Genomic DNA, 21,712 nt, shown 5'->3' on the forward strand with positions numbered 1-21,712 from the left:
AAGCTGGGCTGTCTGGCCTGGGGCAGCGTGAGGGAGCTGCAGGGATCTTCCTGACCTGCACCTCTGGACTCCAGTTTGTTCAGTCCTGCAACTCACTGTAGTTCGTTTTTCAGATAGCTAAGTCTATTCCGTTTGAAGGACTGTGAGGTGGTTTTTACTGATTGTTGATGTTAGAGGCCTTCTGATGAAAGGTGATAGATTATTATTTTATTTTGAATGTTCTTGTCGAAACAAAAGGTTGGCAGCTTTGTGTTGGCCCCATCCATTCTGGGGGAAAGTTTGGCTGTGCCATGAAGTACTTAGGTTTGGGAACCACTGAGAGTCTGAGATGCAGCTGTTCTCTAGTGCTTTCTCAACCTTGTTGCTATTGACATTTTAGGCAGGATAATTCTCTCTGGTTGGGGACTGTCTTGTGTGTTTTAGGATGTTTAGCAGTATCGCTGTCCTCTACCCGCTAGACACTGATAGCACTCTCCTCCTTAGAAGTAATACCCAAAAATGTCTCCAGGGATTGCCAAAAGTCTGCATTGTCTCTGGGGTGGGAGCGGGGGGGCCACAAATTGATCCCCTTCTCTAACCAGATTGAAAACCACTGGTCTAGAGCAATATATTTTACAACCCATTAATGTATTGTTAACTCAATTTAGTAGATTGATAATAGCATAAAAAAATAAGAGAATAAAAAGTATCCAAATTCCTATGAGGGTAGAGACTGTTTTGTCAAATTTTGGCTTCAGTTATTTTTCTTTGAGACAGGGTCTCACTTTGTCACCCAGGCTACAGTGCAGTAGCATGATCTCAGCTTACTGCAACCTCTGCTCCCCTGGTTCAAATGATTCTCCTGCCTCAGCTACCTGAGTAGCTGGGATTACAGGCACCCACCACCACAACCAGCTGACTTTTGTATTTTTAGTAGACACGGGGTTTCACCATGTTTGCCAGGCTGGTCTGAACTCCTGACCTCAAGTGATCCACCTACCTCGGCCTCCTGAAGTCCTGGGATTACAGGCATAAGCCACCGTGTCTGGCCAAATTTTCGTTTCAATTTTATGCGTGGAAATACATGTACATGTGGATTAAGATGTATCATATTTTGGCTGGGTGCAGTGGCTCATGCCTGTAATCCCAGCACTTTGGGAGGCCTAGGTGGGTGGATCACCTGAGGTCAGGAGTTTGAGACCAGCCTGGCCAACATGGTGAAACCCCAACTGTACTAAAAATACAGAAAATTAGCCAGGAGCAGTAGCGCGTGCCTGTAATCCCAGCTACTCAGAGGGCTGAGGCAGGAGACTCGCTTGATCCCAGAAAGGCGGTAGTTGCAGTGAGCTGACATTGCTCCATTGCACTCCAGCATGGGCAACAAGAGCAAAACTCCATCTTAAAAAAAAAAAAAGGTGTATCATTTTTCTTATTGGGGACTATAGTCAAAGAGTTTGAAAGTTACTGCTGTAGAGGCATTCTAAATTCTATTTTAGTACATTTATTTATTTTTCTCATGAAGAATTTTTCATTGCAACAAATGAAAAATCATGGCAAGTCATTTGATGACTAAACAAGGTAGCAAGGAGAATGAGGCTATGTGAAATATGTATGATTATACCTTGATTATTTATATATATTTTAATCACAGAAAAGCTATAAGAGTTTTGACAAAGTGTTTAAAAATACCCAACTAAATCCTATTGTAGATATTATCATTATACTTAATAATATTTTGCATTTATATGTCACCTTTCATTTGAGACTCTCAATCTATTGATTTATTTCCTCAGTTTATGATTCTCAGTTCATCTCAGGAAATCTAAGGCACAGGCCACTGTTCCCCTAACATAATAAAGTCAGAGAATTAATTCAGTCTCCTATTTCCTTTAGAAAGCCTTAATTATTTTATATATGGTAAATGTATATTATGGAGAGAGGATATAGTAAAGATATATTTTATATGTTATTTGGGTCTATGTATTTTACTATATTTCATACAGTAAATTTTATACATTTTATAATTTTTAAACATGTATATTTCTCTCTGCTAGGCTGGCAATCTCTTAGGAGTAGGGGCAGATTCTAGGCTGTGAATCTCTCAGAGCCCTTCAGGCTGTGGGCACAGCACCATGGGCAGCCAGCAGACATGAGCAAATGCCAGTTACAGTAGCTCAGTCCCCCAAAGAAATTCCTTAATTATGGATTCGTGGTTTTACTGCTAGGCTTTTGGCTGCTATCTAAGGTTGCTATATGAAAAAAGAACATATCTGCATCTTTTGTAAGAATCTAGTTATCATGAAACTTAAAGTATATGGTGAAACGATTAAGGCCACATACTGACTTTCATGGCATAAATAGCTTTGCTTTCTTGGGCTCCTTCTTCCATTAAAAAAAAAAAGTTAAAAATAGTAGTTTTATTGATGCTATAAAGACAGGTGTAATCCAAGCTGGATTATATTATACATACATACATATATATATATGTATATATATATATATATATACATATATATTCTAATTTAATAGTAATTATTTTTGTAGGCCTCTAGAAGCATTATGAGCTCTGTGCCTTCTTCAGTGTCTAATAAAGAGGTGGGCCCTGGGGCAAATACGCTGAAGTATTACCGGTATGTTTCCTCTTCATTTGTGTGCTGCTGTAGGGACATACTCTGGTTTTATTGCCTCAGGAAAGAATGACCCAGCAGGTAACAAAAGAGCAAATTATTGGATTTGGAGTTCAGAAACTTGAGTCTTAGCATAAGCCCAATAGATCTGGGAGCTTGAAGAGCCAGGCCACCTTGTTCCTCAGCAAATGAAGAATTCATGCACAAAAAAAGGAGAAGGCCAGAGAAGAAGCTGAGAATGTTTAAATTTGTCTGGGATTCTGAATTTGAGTTAAGATTTTGGAAATCCTGGAGCTAGATGGGACCTGTATTAGTCTGTTCTCACACTGCTAATAAAGACATGCCTCAGAATGGGTAATTTATAAAATTTACAATCATGGTAGAAGGCAAATGATGAGCAAAATCATGTCTTACATGGCCCCAGGCAAGAAAGAGCTTGCGTAGGGGAACTCCACTTTATAAAACCATCAGATCTCATGAGACTTACTATCATGAGAACAGCATGAGAAAGACCCACCCCCATGATTCAATTACTTCCCAAAGGATCCCTCCCATGACACATGGGAATTATGGGTGCTACAATTCAAGATGAGATTTGTGTGGGGGTATAGCCAAACCATATCAGGACCTATCATCACTTCTCCCCATCACACCCTATTCCCAGGGTAATGTTTTCAGAACTGTTGAAGGTTGGGGCTCCCAGTGTCCTCCAACCCCAGAGTGCTGGAGAGATGAAAAACTGTTTTTTGGGTCTGACATAACCCAGGGATGTGCCTGAGTTTCCAGGAACCCAGGTGGAGGGAGACACTAGAAGGTATCTGGTGGGCTAGAGAGTGGCAACCTTGTGGCAGAGCACCAGTCTACCTAGGAGTCTCTGTGGCAAGGCCAGGAGGATAGAGACCTGCATGGATCCCTAAGGGAGGACCACAGGGGAAGGAGAGTGTTTCTGCAGATGTAAGCAAGGAGAAGTGATGGCAACAAAGATGGATTCTTGGCATTGTGGCACCACACAAACCCCTCGGAACCGGAAGAAATCCAGGATTGACCAATATTCAAGTTTTTTCACTTGGCAAAATGAGAGTTTGGAAGAAAAATTAAGTTCAATTATGGCAAATAAAATTCCAATGTATACCAGATTTTGGAGCCCAATTAGAATTCATTATACATAGATGTTTATGATGCTTTATAGCATATGAAGGATTTTCTGATATTTTAAAATTTTAATTCATATTAAGATCTTAAAAGGTATTGTTATTATTTCTGTCCTCATTTTATGCATGTGAAAATGGAAGTACAGAAAGGTTAAGTGACTTGCCCAAGGTCACACAGCTAAGACCTCGTTGAGCAATGACTCAGGCCATGGCCCTGTTCACTCTACCACTCCTGGTGCTTGTGTTGTCCAGTATGCCCACTGAGGACCTAAATGAAAACTTCCTAATTAGGCTCTCCTAAAATGCTGGTAGGTTACCAAAAAGCATTTAGTGTTCTGCACTTTGATGCTCAGATGTGAGGAGAGAAGAGGGCTCAGGTGCGGTATTCTGCCTGCTGTCCAACCCTGGGCTCCCTGGCTGCTTACTCACCCTTTTAATCAAGATGTTTGGTTCTACTATAGAGCTCTGTTGTCATACTCAGAGGCAGCGAGGGGAGGATGTTAATGGGAATGTAGTGGAGGGGCTGAGCCCCAGTCCAGTGGGGGTGGGGAAGAGGATCAGGTCCTAAAGGGCCTCATGACTTGGATGCCCTTTGGATTGGGTGCCCAATCTCGGTTAAGGGGAGCAATTCTGCTTCTCCAGCTTTGTACCTACACTTACCATGTTGTAGATTTTTCTTCTTTTTGTGTCTATCTAGACCGCAAGCAACTTAAAGGCAGGGACTCCATCAAACTCGCTTCCCACTGCATCCTCTACACCTGCCAAAGTGCCTGGCATGTAGTATTAATTTTAAAACATTTGTGGAATAAACAAATGGCTGGATGATTGAATTCTTGGGTACTTGAGTGTCCCCTAAAGAATTCTAGCCCTGTATCCTTAAAGCAAGGTAACTTCTGAGAGGTGCTTGGTCTTAGCTTTCTGTATTTCACTCAAGAAAGCTCTATTAAAAATAGCTACTTCAGTCCCCAGCCACTTATCCTGCTTTTTCCTTTTCTATCCCCAAATCCGCTATTTCCTTCTTCCCTCTTCCCTCCTTCTTCCTCCGTCCTCCCTCTCCCTCTCTCTCTCCTTCTTCTTTTTCTTCTTCTTTCTTCTGCTTCTTTTTCTTCTTTTTTCTTTTTTTTTTTTCTTCTAGTTTTTATCTTATTTACTATTTTATTTAATTTTTCTTCCAACTGTTTAACTCTATTTTGAATAATGAGCAAAAGAAAGAAGAGAGAAAAAAAGAACGTTCTCCTTGGTCAAAGAGTCTGAGGCAGAAACGTAGTTGTGATTTTTTTTTTTTGAGACAAGATCTTATTCTATTGCCCAGGCTGGAGTGCAGTGGCACAATCATGGCTTACTGCAGCAGTGACCTCCCTGAGGTGATCCTCCTAGCCCACCCTCCCAAGTAGCTGGGACTATAGGCACATGACAGCATGCCCGGCTGATTTTTGTATTTTTTGTAGAGATGGCGTCTTGCTGTGTTGCCCAGGCTGGTCTTGAACTTCTAGGCTCAGGGAATCTACCTGCCTCCCAAAGTGCTGGGATTACAGGCGTGTGCTACTGTGCCCTGCCTCTTGTTATTCTTAATCAGCCTTTTAATCAAGATGTTTGGTATATTTTTTCCTTCTTCCATCTACATTTTTAAGAAATGTTTTCTTCTACCTCATGTTTATCAGCTTCCTTTATGCCTCTTTAGAAGCAGGAAGCACAGGTTATAAATCAATATGGGCAAATAGTTTGCTGTCTTGTTTTGAAAAAAATTGTAATTAAAATTCATGGTAGAAAGAATTTCTAAAGTGGCAAGTTGTCTTTCCAAGATATTACCATGTCTTACTTTAGAATTTACTGTCGGTAAACAATCTACATTATTAAATAAGATTCAGCTCATTGGAATCACTGAGTAATTACTATTACTGGGTTCGGTAAGTATTGTTTTGGTGATATTAGTTTTATCACTTATGCTAGGTTGCTTTTAGGAAGTAGCCTCAGCATTATTTGAAAAGAGATGGAAAATACTTTATATATCACAAATCTAGTAAATTTATAATTAAAATAATGCTGCAAATATGAACATTTTCATTGGATAATTTAAAAAATCTGAATGCAATACAGAATAAATAAACTTCGTCTCTTAATGGACTCCTAATTTTTTCTTAAGGCACCGTGACAGAGAAGCTTTTCCCAAAGATTATGATATAGAGGGTCCTGAGAAAGTTAAAAAACTGTGTAATTCAACATATCGGCAACTTGGAACCGATGAATCCCCAGTAAGTAGTAGCTATGACTTTAAGTCTGAAATCTTTGTTGTAGTGAAACATGAAAAAGTGAAGGGAGGAGTGTTTTGTGCAGGACTGTTCCTCATTAACTGTGTTAGTTACTTAGATGACTTAGTGTGTGCTGAAGCAACATTACTTGTAAAATGTGCCCACCTCATACGATGATTGGGTCAATTAAATGAGATGAAGCAAGCTGAGTACATGGCATGGTGCCTGGCACATACAAGTGCCTAGGAAATTGTTCCTGTTGCTATGATGCTGTTGCAACTGAAGCAGCTATATTCTGCTAGAGGTCTCCTTTCACCTCCACAATAACCCTGTGATATAGGTGTTATTACTATCTCTAATTCACAGAGAAGGGAAAAGATACTCCTAGAGCCTAAGCAACTTACTCAAAGTCACACAGCTAGGGAGTGGAAGACAGAGAGTTTGTACCCAGGTCTTTGGTTTCAAGCCTTTTGTACTTATCTTAAGCTGGTGGAGTTGTGAGTAACTAAAACATGCTATTAACAGCCTCATAACATTTATACAATCCAGTTGCAAGCAGAATATTTGTGGCATAAGTGATTCCTGTTTGAATTGCTGTGAGTGGGCTACTGCTTGGCTACCTAGGTGTCTGTCTAGTCAGCATAAGGCAGGAGCTCAACTCCTAGAAGACCCCCAAACTGAGTCCTATAACATTAGGAGCTTTGGGGCTAGCTAAAGACAATTTAGCCTTAGAGGATGGCCTCAGGGCATGAAGAGCTGGTGATTTGATGAGGATGGTTGTACAGGTGATGAAAATATTGGGTTTGTGTCACATTCTGCCCCCAAAGGCTGGGCTAGTTTTAGATCAGGTGTAAAAAGAGGCATAATTCCATATTGGAAATTGTTCTAAAAGATTCTCCATTCTGCAAGGTGATGAGGACAAATTAGCTTATCATGGCAGTACTATTTCCTCCCTTCCTCTTATAGTTGTGGTGGACAGAGAGTAATAAGAATCTCCTGGAGAATGGGGATTTATTGTAAAGTGACAGCTGCCTGGATATGGAATGAGCAAACTTGCAGGAAGTAACATAGCTCTAAAGTAAAACATTTCCATAGCCACCCCAATGTCTCTGTGTTACACGCACACAGAGTGTCTCTGACACTCTATTTCTCTCTGCTCAGGTTTACCTCTTGCTCCACAGCCCAGATCTCAGGGAAATCTGATATTTCCTCAGTTTCCACCCAACCCTCTTCCTTTTGCACCAGGCTGCCTCATGGGTCATCAGCCAGCGTGTGGATGGGGCTCTGCAGTGTGATGCCCAACTCAGTCAACATCCACCTTGCTCCATTCCCTCACAAACCCAGCTTCACCTTGCTCTCTTCAGCATGGGGCTGTGGTCAGGATAAGAGTAAGTTGGGCAAGATAGGTGTTGTTTGGTGTGAACTTAGAGACTTTGGTCCTTAAAAAATATTTAGTTTTGATTCCTGTATAAAAATGATCTTTGTCTCTGGGTTGTGGGAGGAAGTGAGATGAAGTGAACTATGAGGTATAGGAACCACAAACATTCCTTCCCATATATTATATGCATTACAGTGGTCAAACCTCAGGTTTAATGAGAATGTGTAAATAAATAGTACTATTTGCTGTTTCTATGTCTTTTTGTTGATTGCCATTGAAACCCTGTCCTCCACCTGCCAGATTTGGAATGTGTATGAGATAGAAAAGAAAATAGACCTAGGAATCACTATTTCTGATGAAACTGCTATTCTCTATCTTAAGAGTAATTTACATGTTTCTCTATAGACTTTCTGTGTATAAAGCACTGGCCCATCCATCTTGTTTTTCATTCTTCACAACAAAGCTGTAAAGCTGTCAAGAAATATATTGTTATTCTAGTTCTAAACCTAGACTTACAGATCTTAAATGACTCGCCCAAGGTCCCAAGTGTAAAGAGAAGGAAGGGATACTAGCCCAGCACCCACACCTTCACGTGCCAGGTGCGAGGCTGGATGTAGCAAGAGGATGGACAAATTCTTCTTGTTGTTGTCACAGAGTTTTGATGAGGGCCTAAAGACACTCTTGATAATTGGCAGGAACCACATGCCTTAAAGCAAGAATCCAGACCACCAAGGCAGGACCTGCTAAGAGACTAAATTAGGATAAACCAGTGTGAGTTGGTGTGTCCTTGAAGACAAAAGTCTGAAGAGTTAAAAGAGGATTCATATAGTTGTGGGTTCTGTGCCCCTCTTTCTCCAGTTGAGAGGGGTTTCAAGGGAGCCACTCAGAGAGATTAATATGTATGTCCTGGAATGTAGAGGACACGGGGTCCAGGCACATGCCTGAAAACCTGGAGGTGAGAGGCCATGCCTGATATGGCAGAGCAGAAGGAGGGAGTGTACTGCCCTTGGGGCAGGGACAGCAGTGGCCAAGAAGAGACTTGCTTAAGACTGTTATTAAACAAAAGGAAATAACTTGCTGTAAGAGGGAAGGTGCAGTTTGATTAAAACGAAGTTGCTTTGTGATTGCATCCTATTGATGGAATCAAATCAATTCAAGATGTTTCCATTAAAAGTGCTTTATTTCATCCTCTGGACAGCTCTTCAGGCAGGTATCATATATGATCAATGTTAGATAGATGAGGAAACTGAGAACAAGTGAAGCTTAATTACTGGTGAAAAGTCAAACAGCTAGAAAGTATATTAAAAATTAAAATTCATTGTTCTCCTCTGGCTCTAAACGCTAAGATCTTAAAGACTTTTCCAAATTGCCTCATCAAGTACCAATACCAAACTGTTCTCTAGTTTGCTGGCCTTTTTACCCCCCTACACTGCATCTTGCTTGTAGAAAATAGACCTGATTATTTTTTGCTCTGGCTTGGATATTGTATATCTCACTGCATATGTGTTGAGGCTTTGATTTCTTACATCTTAGCCATAACTTCTGTCCTATTTCCTGAATTATGTCCACACACATGCTGGCTAGCCCTATTCCCATCTGTTTCCCCTCCTGAATGCCTTCTTAACATTTTTGGGTTTGGGTGTTTTTTTTTTTGCAAGATTGCTGCTGAGTGGTTGCTTTGTGCGTCTACCAGCATTTTCATTTAGCTGATTGAAGGTGTCCTTGTCCTTAAATGCTGCTGCAAGAGCTAATGTGAGCATCATTTATTTGTAGCAGAGTTTAAAATGGGACTACTTTTGTCTACGTTTTGGCTAAGGCTCTGAAAATCTAAGAACAGAACAATAGCTTCGTGTGCCAAAGTAAAAATTAGGTCACTTATGCAAGATCCTCTAGGAAGATGGTGTGAATAGGCTCCCAGTCACATGAGGGATATACGAGAATTAAAATGCAAGAAGCCTAAAAAGGACTTTGATAGCACAGAGAGGGTTTTGGAAAGAGTGTGCTCTAAGTCTCATCTGCCAGAACCCTTGTGTGCCTTGCAAAATTAGTCATAGGCTCCAGTGACTGGTCAGAGGAAGCGGAGCAGAAAGAGGGAGCCAGCTCCCCTAAAGGTGGAGCAAGGATGTATGAATCCTCGAGCCCAGATGCGCCTTTTGTGGATCCAATGTGGACAACGGGGAAGAAGAAAATGACATGGAGTCATTTCAGAGCCTTTCGAAGAGTACCTCATAGTGAGTACTCAATAAATATTTACAGAAGGAAAAATGGAGAGATGGAAGGGTGTCTAGCTGGGTTTCCAGGAGCTCGGGCAAGACATTTAAGTCTAGCCAGAAGCATCTTGTATCATGGGACGTGCCATCCAATGTTCCCAGAGGTGATCCCAGAGTCTACCAGGACATCCCAAGAAAGTCACCTTTGAATATCCACCAGTGCTAGAGAGGGTCAAAGATAAACATGCCTGGGGGAAACCAAAGCAAGATTACATTCTGCCATTCCTGCATTTACCTCTCTCTCTTCCTTATATCCACATATCCTCAGCATCAGTCCCCAAGGAGATAGAGGGAGGTGAGGAGTAGGGAAGAAGCCCAAGTGGGATAATTGAGAAGAAACCAACTGTGCTTCCTGTTCCCAACATAGTGGGCCAGGCCAAAGTGGCCCCAAGGAGGAGGAATGAGAATCTTTCCATGAAATTTGAAGTTTTGACTGTTATATGGGACAGGCATTTTACTTACCTCAATGAAAATCCTCTTGGAAAAAAGTAGCCAGAGAATTTTTATGTTATCTGAGAGTCACCAGAAATGCCCTGGGACCTGTCTTATAGTTTCATCAAGGAGCGTGAGAAAGGACTATTCCCTCCAAATGACTGTGGATGGGCAGTGATGGAGGAAAAATAGATTGGTTTTCTTTCTGATTGTAGCTACTTACAAGTCCCACTTGTTCAATGAGCCAGTTACCCATTTTTATGTAAAAGAGCAGTCCATTCTTATCATATTTCTCTATCCCCTTTCCGTACTTTAGTCTTCTTCATGACACCTTGTTGGACATATTTTAGACTTACTTAGTTGTTAATCATTTGTCACCTCCTCCTAGAATACAAACTCTGTGGAAGTGGGGACTTTGGTCTGTTTTGTTCTCTGTTTTATCCCCAGTTCCTAGAACAATGCCTGGAACATAGTGAGTGTTCAATAAATATTTGTGGAAGAAAGGGAAGAAGGAAGAAAGGAAGTAAGGGATGGAGGAATGAAGGAAGGAAACAAAAAAAGGCAGGGAGGGAGGAAAAGGAGGAGGTAGAGAGGGAAGACGATAAAGTGAAGAAGTTCCACAGTCAACATTTTTTGAGGCCCCATGACTTTGCCAGGCATAATGCTAAGTACTAGGGTAAGAAACATAATTCAAAACAAGGTCCTTGTCTATCAGGAACTCATGGGTTCCTAGGAAAAATGGGAGCACATAACCACGGTGGCAAAGGGCAAGATGGATGCTATGATAGGGAGAGCATCAGGATGCTGTGAGGTACACCTGAACTGAAATGGGTTGGAGTGAGGTTTGGGTATGATTTCCTTTGAGGTTCTGGAGCTGAATCCTAAAGGAACCATCTCTTGGCAGAATCAGGTTTCAATGGTGGGATAATTGATTTCCTACTTCAGTGGCCCCTCAGGTTTCAGGAGGCCAAGTGAGGCCATTGGGGATACAGATTCACAGGAGAACAGTAATCAAAGCTACTGTTTTGCCATGATGGTCTTATTCTAAGCTTAATGGGTAATAGCATCCTAAACTATGGTCTTTTACCTGGGATTTATTCAGGTGCTACATATCTATACCAGGGTGAATTCCATTCAAACTAAAGTCATCAAGAGTATGTCTATCATCGTTGCTTCAACTTGTGAAGTCTCTCGCTCAAGGATCCTCGCAATACTGCCAAAGGCCCTATCACAATAACTTATGTTTCTTTCTAGCATGTGAGGCTGATACTTAAGTGAGAGCCACTGGGAGGCCAAAGAAAGACCACTCCTGAGAAAGGGAAATATGTTGAATACCATATATTTAGAAGAATTAATTACAGAATACATATGATGCTTGTCATAGGAGCTGAGAACTTGTCAGACATAAATAAGCAAGAAATACATGAGCAATTTATTAAGCAGATTTTTTTATACAGCTAGTGGCTCAATGCCAAGGCATTTTTGGAACTAACAGGACAACATTGTTGAACAAATTAGGCTAATATTAACAGCATCACAGATATTTTGGATTTAAAATGGCAAATAAATGAATAGGACAAAAGTATGTTAACATTCATTTTAGGAATAAAGAATCACCAAATAAGCTTAAATATGAGCTGTTTTAGTGAGTAAAAATATCACATTTGAAAACTAATGTTCCTAAAAGGGATACAAAGGATATAATTATACCAGATATGGGAAATTTAATTATTTACTTAATTGGTTACAGTATTTTTTTTTCTTTGACATTGTAGGATAGTATTTTGACCAGTATAATCTTATGGATGTTTCTTCCATTTATATCTAAGCACCTGAAAGGGGTTTATGGATAAAATGTTTGTAAATAGAATAATTTTAAATGCCATTGCAGGGGAAAGGAAAATGTTTAGCGTTAGTAAGCTGTTGGGCTAGGGCTGCCTCTTGCTTCCTGTCTCCATAGCCTCAGAGGTTGGGGTTGATGTCACAGGTTTCAGCATTCTCTCCTGGAACGACTTTGGATCAGCTTTTCCAATATCACCACAATCACATCTGGCGTTCCTGTTTTAGGAATTCTGTATCAATTTTGGCCCCCTGAGTGTACATCCCTTGTTTTCTGCTGTATCTCTGAGTCTATTCTAGCAAATATCCTCTGTCATTTCGAGAGATTTGGGATGGGAATGAAAGCAGGCCACCCAGCATTTTGATCCCATCACTCTCATTTGCTGCTCCATTTCTATATGCCCTAATTTAAGTCTTACAGAAACTAGACTTTACTTTTTTATGTATATTAGTTTGCTTAAGCAGGTGTAACTGTTATGTTGAAAAAAATGAGACTTATATCAGGCAATCATGTGCGTATACACATACACACAGACACCTGCACACACAAACATGCAGAGATACGGACATCCATATTTTTTGCATCCAGTGCCTGTTTACCCCGCTTTATGGAGTAGGTTCTTAATTTATGCTTGGACAAAATCCTGTGCAGCTTCCTTAGTTTTTATGGTCAATCTCAGATAATAAAAGGCCTATTGGTCACATTTCAGTAATTAAAATATCTCATCAAAATGATAAATTTCATTTAGAGTTAAAGCTTTTCTCTTCCTCTAGCCACATCCTGCTCTAGGCTGGGAAGTCTGCAAAGGGAAGTGGGGGTGAGGGTAGGCCAGGTTGGATAATTTTTTATTTCTCCACCTGCTCTGCTTTTCCTTTCCCCCAGACAATTAGAAGACCTTTTCATGTTTATTTTACTAACATTAAATATTTAATTGAGACTATTTTGTGACAATAAGTGATTTTGTTATCTAAGAGTAATGAGGAAAAAAAATGAGACTTGTTCTAAATTTATTTCTGCTAGAGACAGGAAAAGGAGCATCTCATAAGCCAGGTGTGGTAGTGCAAGTTTGTAGTCCTAGCTACTTGAGAGGCTGAGGCAGGAGGATTGCTTTAGCCCATGAGTTTGAGGCTGCAGTGAACCATGATTGTGCCAGTATACTTCAGCATGGGTATCAGTGAGACCCTATTTCTTAAAAAAAAAAAAGAAAAGGAGGAATGAAGAGGCTCATAAAAGCTTGCTTGAAGAGGTAGTTGTGAAAACAATAGAATTATTTTTCTGATTACACACTATGAGTCCCAGTTGTTCAAAATAAGAGTGGTTATAGTTGCAGGGGCCTTTCTTGTATCCCTTAGAATCTTTACATTGCACTGCTGAGTTAACCTAGATGTGAAAACAGTCAGGATTTCCAGTGGCAAAACTTCTGAGAAATAAGTCAGGCCTTTTTGATGATTTTAAAAGATAACCAAGTCTTTGTATTTTTTTGGCAATGGTGCAGAAAAGCTACAGTTGGTAGGGGGAATGCTGTTCAACAGGCTAAAATAAGACTTCCTTAGTTATGACTGAAGATCTAAGATAATAGATGCTAACTCCTCCTTTATTCCAAAGTGAGATGCCAACCCACTCATGCAGAACATGCAGATTATTTGGGCAGTATCTGAGTTTTGAGCTTCTTGGTGTCTCATTCACCTTGAAGATTTAAAAACAAACAAAAAAGGTTAAAATGGAAGAGATCTGGCCAAAAGAATTTAGAAGTTGGAGGGGTTGTCTGGAGAGAGCATGCATTCTGTGAATCCCACCCCTCTAACCCGCAAAGGGGCAAGGGTAGGAAATGTGTCCCCTTCATTTCCACCCCGAGAGTGGGGCCTCAACGATACCACCCAGGGAACTTAATGTGTTGGGGTCTCACTCATGTTTGACAAAAGGCTCCAAACTGGAGGTTTCTGGAAGTAGCTTGTAGCATCAGAGGGAAAAGGTTGATATAAGAAGTACCTGAACTTCTGATATGGTTTGTCGCTGTGTCCTCACCCAAATTTCATCTTGTAGATTCTATAATTCCCACATGTTATGGGAAGGACCTGGTGAAAGATAATTGAATCATTGGGGTGGGTCTTTTCCATGTTATTCTGGTAATAGTGAATAAGTCTCATGAGACCTGATGGTTTTAATAACTGAAGTTTCCCTGCACAAGCTCTCTCTCTCTGTCCTTTGCCTGCTGCCATCCATGTAAGACATGACTTGCTCCTCATCGCCTTCCACCATGATTGTGAGGCCTCTCCAGCCACATGGAACTGTAAATTCATTAAACCTCTTTCTTTTGTAAATTCCCTGGTCTTGAGTATGTCTTTATCAGCAGCATGAAAATGGACTAATATAGCTTCCTTTACTGTGGGTAAGGGGAATGTACTTTCTGGGTGCCTGTAAAGAATCCAGGAAAGAATTGTCAATTGGGGATCATCTAAAATGAATCTCGCCATGAGAGATTCTGCCAAGGGTAAGTCATCCTCAGCAGAATAGTCTGGCCAATGTGAAATAGATAACCTGAGGAGAAGTCATAAGTGGTCTTTTCATTTCTTGTACTAGTCACCCAGGTTATGTGTCTACTGGATTGTCTTCCCATAAGTGCAGCACATATGGGAAGAGTTCATTCTAGAAGAATGGAAATTGGGATTTAAAAATAATTCATACTCAGGAAAACAGGGAATATGAATGATATTATGAAATGAGCTTCCTATATCCATTAGATATTTTCTATATTATCATTTGTCTCAAACTAGATTTTATTATGTAAATTAAATGGAAATTTTAGTGATTATCCTGCGAGTTTGTGCTGTGTTAATTTAGCTATCTCACATACCAAATTGCCAATCTCCAGTCTGTGATATACAGATATACAAAGCCCAAAAGACTTTTAAACATATGGAAGTGCTTTTATGAAGTAACATCCTTATGTCAGGTTATGAACATTTCTACACCAAAGTGATTTTTCACATTAAGATGGTGTAGGATTAGGTTTGCCTACATGCAACAGACACTGGAAATCAACAGAGACTGTTCATATAGGGTTGTGTTATTTCAGCTAAAGGGTCTGGAGGATAGCAGGACTGGTATGAAAGTTCTATTTATTGTCAGAGACCAATTCCTTCCAGTTTTCTGCCCTACCATCATTGGGTAGGACCCAAGATGGCTGCTGGAAACCAGTCATTATGTCCACATTCCAGGCAGCAAGAAGGAAAAGAAAAGAATGACTTTTCCTGGAAGTTCTTTCCAGCAAACAACTATTTTCACTTATGCTCAATTGTCCAGAACTAGTCACTGATCACATCTAAGTGTAAAATAACCTGAAAAATGTGATCTGCAATGCCATACACCCAGCTAAAGTTTGGGGATTCTATTGAAGATGAAGAAGGAATGTCTAATATTGGAAGATAACATTTGCCACTGATACAGAAAACAGCAGTTAAGAATTGTCTTTGGAGTCAGATGGCTTCTCTTTGATTCTTAGCTCTACCACTTACAAGGTTGTAACTTAAGAGTCTAAAACTTTTCATATCTTTATTTCTTTATGTGTAAAGTGAGAATTGTAGAGTTGTCACAGGCATTTGATGTGAAGAATTTAGAATGGTTTCTGGCCATGTGCTATTGTTATTACCATTATCCTCATGATTTACTACAACCCACTATGCCATAGCTAGTAGAGACTCTGGAGTTTGTTTACAAGTGTAGTCCTGGAACTTAGTAGATGTAGATAGATGGATGAATGAATGAGGCAGACTGCATGAGTCTTAAATTGTGGAGCTTCTACTTTCTGGCTGACTTGCCTGGGCATTACTTAATCCCTTCCAGCCTTAGTTTTCCCTTTTTTAAAACAGAATAAATTATACCAAGTATTCTTCATTTGCATTTCCAGATCCACTCTCCACCCTTCTCACCCTGCTTTGTGCCAAAGAGGCTGACCTATATGGTTAGTTGCAATGAGCTCCTTGCCCTCTGGCTTCTCACTGGGGTGGGCTCATGGGAGGCACTGGTAGGTGACCAGAGGTGGGAGGAGAGGGAGCTTGGACATTTATTCTTGTGATTTCCTCCCTGCAGGACCATGCTTTGTCAGTGGCCAAGTTTCTGTTCTGAAAGATACAACTATCAGGTGGCCCTCAGTTTATAGCTGTAGGTTGTTTGAGTTACAATAACTGTTCTACCCCAAAGTTCCTCACAATTGCTAACCTCAGGGTACTTCAATAGTGTTGATTTTTAATTAATGCTTCCCACACATTTATAAAGAGATACTTTATTAAGCTCTTCTCAATTCCCATTTGATTGTTTTTCCCTTCTGAGACCATGATTGATATTAATACATAACACTCAGAAGGTTGCTTTGAGAATGTATTGAAATAATGCATTTAAAGTGCTAAGTACATTGTCTGGCACGGAATAAGCACTCATTTTGCTCTACTAATTCTATGATTATCTGTTTCTTTTTACTCCTCTGTTTTATGTTTGGCAACATCTTTGTTTCATATGATTTTCAAAGGGTTGGTTGATTTGCTGAAATATTTTACTGTTACAAATCATCAAAGCATGTCTACGCTTAATTTTTACACTTGATCTTAGCCAAAAGGCTGAAAAACAATCTAAGCTTAATTTTTTTGGTCAACCTTATACCTTCAAATGGTAGCTACTAATTTTTTCCCAAAAGATATTTTTTTCTGTTAAATAAGACCCAATGTAGTGTCCCCTGCCATTGAACCTGAACATCTAAGAACAGTGGTTGAGCTAAGGATATATGATCAGAGTTGAAAAATTTGGCGGGGAGGATAGTAATTCAAGAGTTTGAGGTCTTAGAGAGCAGTGCTCTGAGAAGTCAAGGATCTGGAAAGCCATGGAACCAGCACCAGAGACTTAATCAAAATGATTTTAATTAAGACTCCCAGTTACAGCAGAGCCTTATTACTAAAGCAAAGTGGACCCAAAGCATCTGACTATAGCCATGATACTCTTGCAGTTGAAGGCTCTGGTTTCCTTAAGAGTGGTCTCTCTTTTTAAAAACAGAAAATCTAGTATTAATGTGTTCTAAGGCTTCATAAATGTCTTGGGGAATCTAGTCTTTCAGAGAAAGTAATGGATTTTCTTGGTGGTGAGTTCTGGTTCTTGGCTCAGAACCTCCAGCTTCATGATCTTCTAGAGTTTTGTGTGGAGAAAATATTAAATCCCTTACATCCATTTTTGTTCCTATGATCCCTGTGATGCTAACCTTGATGCTTCTGCAATTGGTTTGAATACATTGTACAGTTTACAGGTTTTTTTGTGGAGAAATAATTGCTTAATAATTAATTGAATTATGCTCTATGATAGAGAATGAATAATAATGATGACAGTGATGATGATGGTATCTGAAGTTTTGTGATTTATGAAGTAATTGCTGCAAACATTTTCTAACTTAGGGTATTTAAAATATACCAACCCTGAGAAGGACAAAGAAAGAAGTAGAAAGTAGGTAGAGTTAGTATATTTAATTGAATGCAGTTCTTTCTATTTCATAGAAACAGCTAATTTGGTTTTTATTTCCCAACAGCATACAGTAATTGCTATTTTTACATATTTATGATGAAATACTTGACAGCTGTGAGATATTATTTATTTTTAATGTCAACTAGAGTCAACAATTAAAATCAGAATGTGCTTCAATAAAAACATATTTTAGTAACTGACTGTTTTTAGTGATAATTTATTTTTCTTATATGTGACTTCTATGTTTCCAGGTTTGGATATCAGAAACACATGAAAAGTTGTCACAAGTATGTTTAAACACAGAATTGGCTGAAATGAAGAGTAAGGCCCTATTGAATGAGGAAACAGTGAGCTCTGGGATTATTGAAAGGTATTCTTAATACTTTCCTTTACTTATAGAACATGGACATGCAGGAAAGAACTTGTATAAGTAGCAAAAGGTATAGTGACCCCAGGTCCACACTAAAGGAACACAGCAAGCTCATTTGTCGTAGGCTTCTATGCTTTCTGCTCATGCTGTTCTCTCTGTTTGGGAATTTCTTTTCCTCAGCTGTTTACCAGTCAACTCTCTACTTATTCTGGGCCCAGCTGAAATGTCATTTTATCTTTATATGTTTTTTTTTCTGGCCCAGGGTTCTGACTATACAGGTTTGAACCCCAGCACTACAATTTACTGTAAAAGTTATTTGGTGTTTATAACCCAGTTTGTTCACTTGTAAAATGGGAATTACAAAAGCGTCTACTTCGTAGGGTTGTTCTGAAATGTAGATGAAATGAAATACGAAGTGTGCACAGAACTATTGCCTGACATGCAGGAGTTAGGTAAGCTGCCATTAATCAGAATTAATTGCTTTTCTATTTTTGTCCTCTGAGTATTTTATGTCCTACATGACAGTTGGGCTGCATTCTAGTTATTTATATGAAGGCATTTCCTCAGGAATAGAGAGTTCTTTGAGGATAGAAACTCTTTCTTAGTCATAGCTGTCATCCTGCAACCTGGCACAGTGCCTCCCCATGGAAGTGAATGGCACATAGCCTTTGTCTTATACTGTAGTTATTGAAAAATGCAGTCAAAATGATGACAAAAATGCTAAAATTTCCATTAACTTGCCAGGATGTTTTGTTTTACAAATTTCATAAAAGTTGCAAACATGAAAACTCTTTAAAAATTAATTTTCATAAAAATCCAACCCTAAATTAGTTTTACATGGCTTTGAAAGTTTATATATTACAGTCTAACAAGTTTTCTAAAAAGTGTTATCTTGTTTTAGGGTCACCGGATTGCCTCCCATAGGTTTTGGAGCTGTCTTACCTAGACATCCACCAGATCGGAGCAAAATGTTAGTAGTCCCTAAACTGCCACAACTGTATAAAAAATGTTCATTGATTCAGAAGGTTTGTTTGCAGGGGCAAGGTATGAGAGGGTGTGCCAAGGTCAACAAAATGCCCTTTACATGACATCTAAGACTTTCCTTTAACCAAATATTTTCTCCATTAATATGCATAATATTAATAACAATAATAATGAAACAGTTAATCCTCATTATTTACAGATCTTGTATTTGTAAATTTTTCCCCTCTGTAAAATTTACCTATTTGTATCTCACAAGTCAATACTCATGGCTCTATCATGGTCATTTGTGGACATATGCAGAGTGGTAAAAATGTTAAGGCACCAGATGTGCACCATACCCTGAGGTTGAACAGGGTAATGCCCTGCCTTCTTGTTTCAGCTCTCATTCTATAAACGTGTTCTTTTTACAGTCTATTCAGTGACACGTTTTTCAAACTCTTTTGCTTTTTGTTGGTCATCTTGTTTAAAACATCCCTCAAGCACGGTGCTGAAGTGCTGCCATGTTCCTTAGAGCAAGAAGGCTGTGATGTACTTTTCAAAGAAAACACGTGTGTTAGACAAGCTTGATTCAGTTATGAGTTGTAGTGTTGTTGGTCATAAGTTCAAAGGTAATCAAAAACATATACTAAATAAGATGTTTTTAAGCAGAAACAGACATAAAACAAAGTTTTATATTGCTCAATTGGTGAAAATGTGACCAGAGTCTTGCAGGAACCTAACCCTGTATTTCCCCTAAGATCAATGGTTCAATATTTGCTAATTCAGTGTTTGCAACAACTTCATAGAACATTACTATGAACAGAGAATTGACTGTACAGCAAGAGACTATTTTAACTGATATAAGAAATAAGTTTATTTTGGTGGGAAAACATGAATTTTTACTACAAAACAACAAATTCTTATCTACTCATCTTTCTAAAGACAAAGTTTCACTATGCATAGATAAATGATGTGGAAATACCCTCACAAGCATGACAAAATTCTAAGGATTGCATTGTGCATTATAGGGTTGTTGTGAAGATTAAGCAAGTTAATATCCATCAAACAAGTAGAGCAGTAACTGATGCATACGCACTAAATTCCATGCTGGACACAGTGAACCTTTCAGTTTATAAACTCATCTCAGTTCAGGGAAATTGTCTTGAATTATTTTATTCTTCACTTATTGTGTTGCCTCTGTTCTCTCTTTTGGAAATCCTTTATTTGAATGTTGGGTTTCTTGTCCTGATCCTAAAACTTACTTGTCTTTTCTCCACTTTTCTTTTTGTTCTTTACTATCTACTTTCTTCTCTGTTTCTTCAGCCCTACCATTGAGTTATCTTTTTGTTTTCTGAATCCCTCTGTTTTAATAGGATTTTTTTGTTTGTTCCATGACTGTAGTATCTTCTCTTTTCTATCTGAAGATGTTAATGAAAGTTTTAATAATAGCTTTAAAAATTCTTTTCTTCCCCATGCATACTCTGTATTTTCTCCAAAATGTTTCGTTTCTGTTTTTTTATTTGTCTGTATGGTATCCATCTTCCATACTGGAGACATTTTCCTCAGGTACCTGCTAATGAATCCTCTGCTCATGATTAAGAGATGGGGCTCTGAGCCTGTGACTGAGGCTTGTTGCCTTGGAGCTTCCCTGGAGGGATCTAGGTGGGTCATTATTTCAAAGAAGCCATAGTACCAGTACAGTCATGCATTGCGTAATGTCAGAGATGTGTTCCGAGAAATGTGTTGTTAGGTGATTTCGTCATTGTGTGAACATCATAGCGTGTACTTACAGAAAACTAGATGGTCTAGCCTACTACACACTGAGGCTACATGGTAAAATCTATTGCTCCTAGGCTATAAACCTGTACAGTATGTTACTGTACTGAACAGTATAGGCAATTATAATACAGTGGTAAGTATTTATTTATCCAAACATAAAAAGGTACAGTAGGAATACAGAATGAAAGATAAAAAATAGTACACCTGTATAGGAAACATGTCATGCACGTAACCTGCAAGACTGGAAGTTGTTCTTGGTGAATCTGCAAGTGAGTGGTGAGTCTATAGATGTGAAGGTCTAGAACATTACTAAACACTACTGTAGACTTTTTAAACACCATATGCTTAGGCTACACTAAATTTATAAAACGATTGTGTTAGTCCATTTTGCACTGCTACAAATGAATACCTGAGACTGGGTAATTTATAAAGAAAAGAGGTTTTTTTGGCTCACAGTTCTGCAGGCTGTAAAAGCATGGCACCAGCATCTGCTTGGCTTCTGGTGAGCCCTTAGGAAGCTTTTTCTCATGGCAGAAGGTGAAGGGAGCAGGAATGTCATATGGTGACAGAGGGAGCAAGAGAGGAGATGCCAGGGTCTTTTTAACTACCAGATCTCATGTGAACTCATTACTGCAAGAAGGGCACCAAGCCACTCATGAGGTTCCACCCCCATGACCCAAACAGCTCTCATCAGCCCCCACCTCCAACAATGGGGATCACATTTCAGTATGAGATCTGGAGAGGTCAAACATCCAAAATACATCAACAATATTTTTCTTTCTTCAAAAAGAAATTTACCTTAGTTTATTGCATCTTTTTTACTTTATAAGTTATTTTATTTTATTTTAACTTTTGGACTATTAGCAACACTTAGCTTAAAATACAAACACATTGTATAACTGTATAAAATTTGTCTTTCTTTATATCCCCATCTGCTTTTTATTATTCATTATTAATTTATTATTAAACAATTTTTTTAACTTTCAAATTTTTTTAACTTTGTTTTTTTCTTAAAAATGAAGACACAGTCACACACCTTAGCATAGACCTACACGGGGTCAGGGTTATCAATATCACTGCCTTCCACCTCCACATCTTGTGCTACTGATAGGCCTTCAGGGACAATAACAGGCATGGAGCTGTCATCTCCTGTGAAACAATGCCTTCTTCTG

The 21,712-nt window shown here is 39.1% G+C and overlaps 1 protein-coding gene across 2 annotated transcripts in view; it reads left to right on the top strand.

Moving 5' to 3' along the window:
* Nucleotides 1-21,712, top strand: part of CUNH9orf135 (chromosome unknown C9orf135 homolog) — an 87,382-nt gene that overhangs the window by 18,303 nt on the left and 47,367 nt on the right. For both annotated transcript variants that reach the window (XM_017543442.2, XM_017543443.2), the window contains exons 2-4: nucleotides 5,901-6,009; nucleotides 17,680-17,798; nucleotides 18,700-18,768. In XM_017543442.2, the coding sequence (XP_017398931.1) occupies nucleotides 5,901-6,009; nucleotides 17,680-17,798; nucleotides 18,700-18,768 (297 nt within the window). The remainder of the gene's footprint in view (nucleotides 1-5,900; nucleotides 6,010-17,679; nucleotides 17,799-18,699; nucleotides 18,769-21,712) is intronic.

The sequence above is a fragment of the Cebus imitator genome, unplaced genomic scaffold (genome assembly GCF_001604975.1).
Source record: "Cebus imitator isolate Cc_AM_T3 unplaced genomic scaffold, Cebus_imitator-1.0 Scaffold155, whole genome shotgun sequence".
In the NCBI taxonomy this organism is placed as follows: domain Eukaryota; kingdom Metazoa; phylum Chordata; class Mammalia; order Primates; family Cebidae; genus Cebus; species Cebus imitator.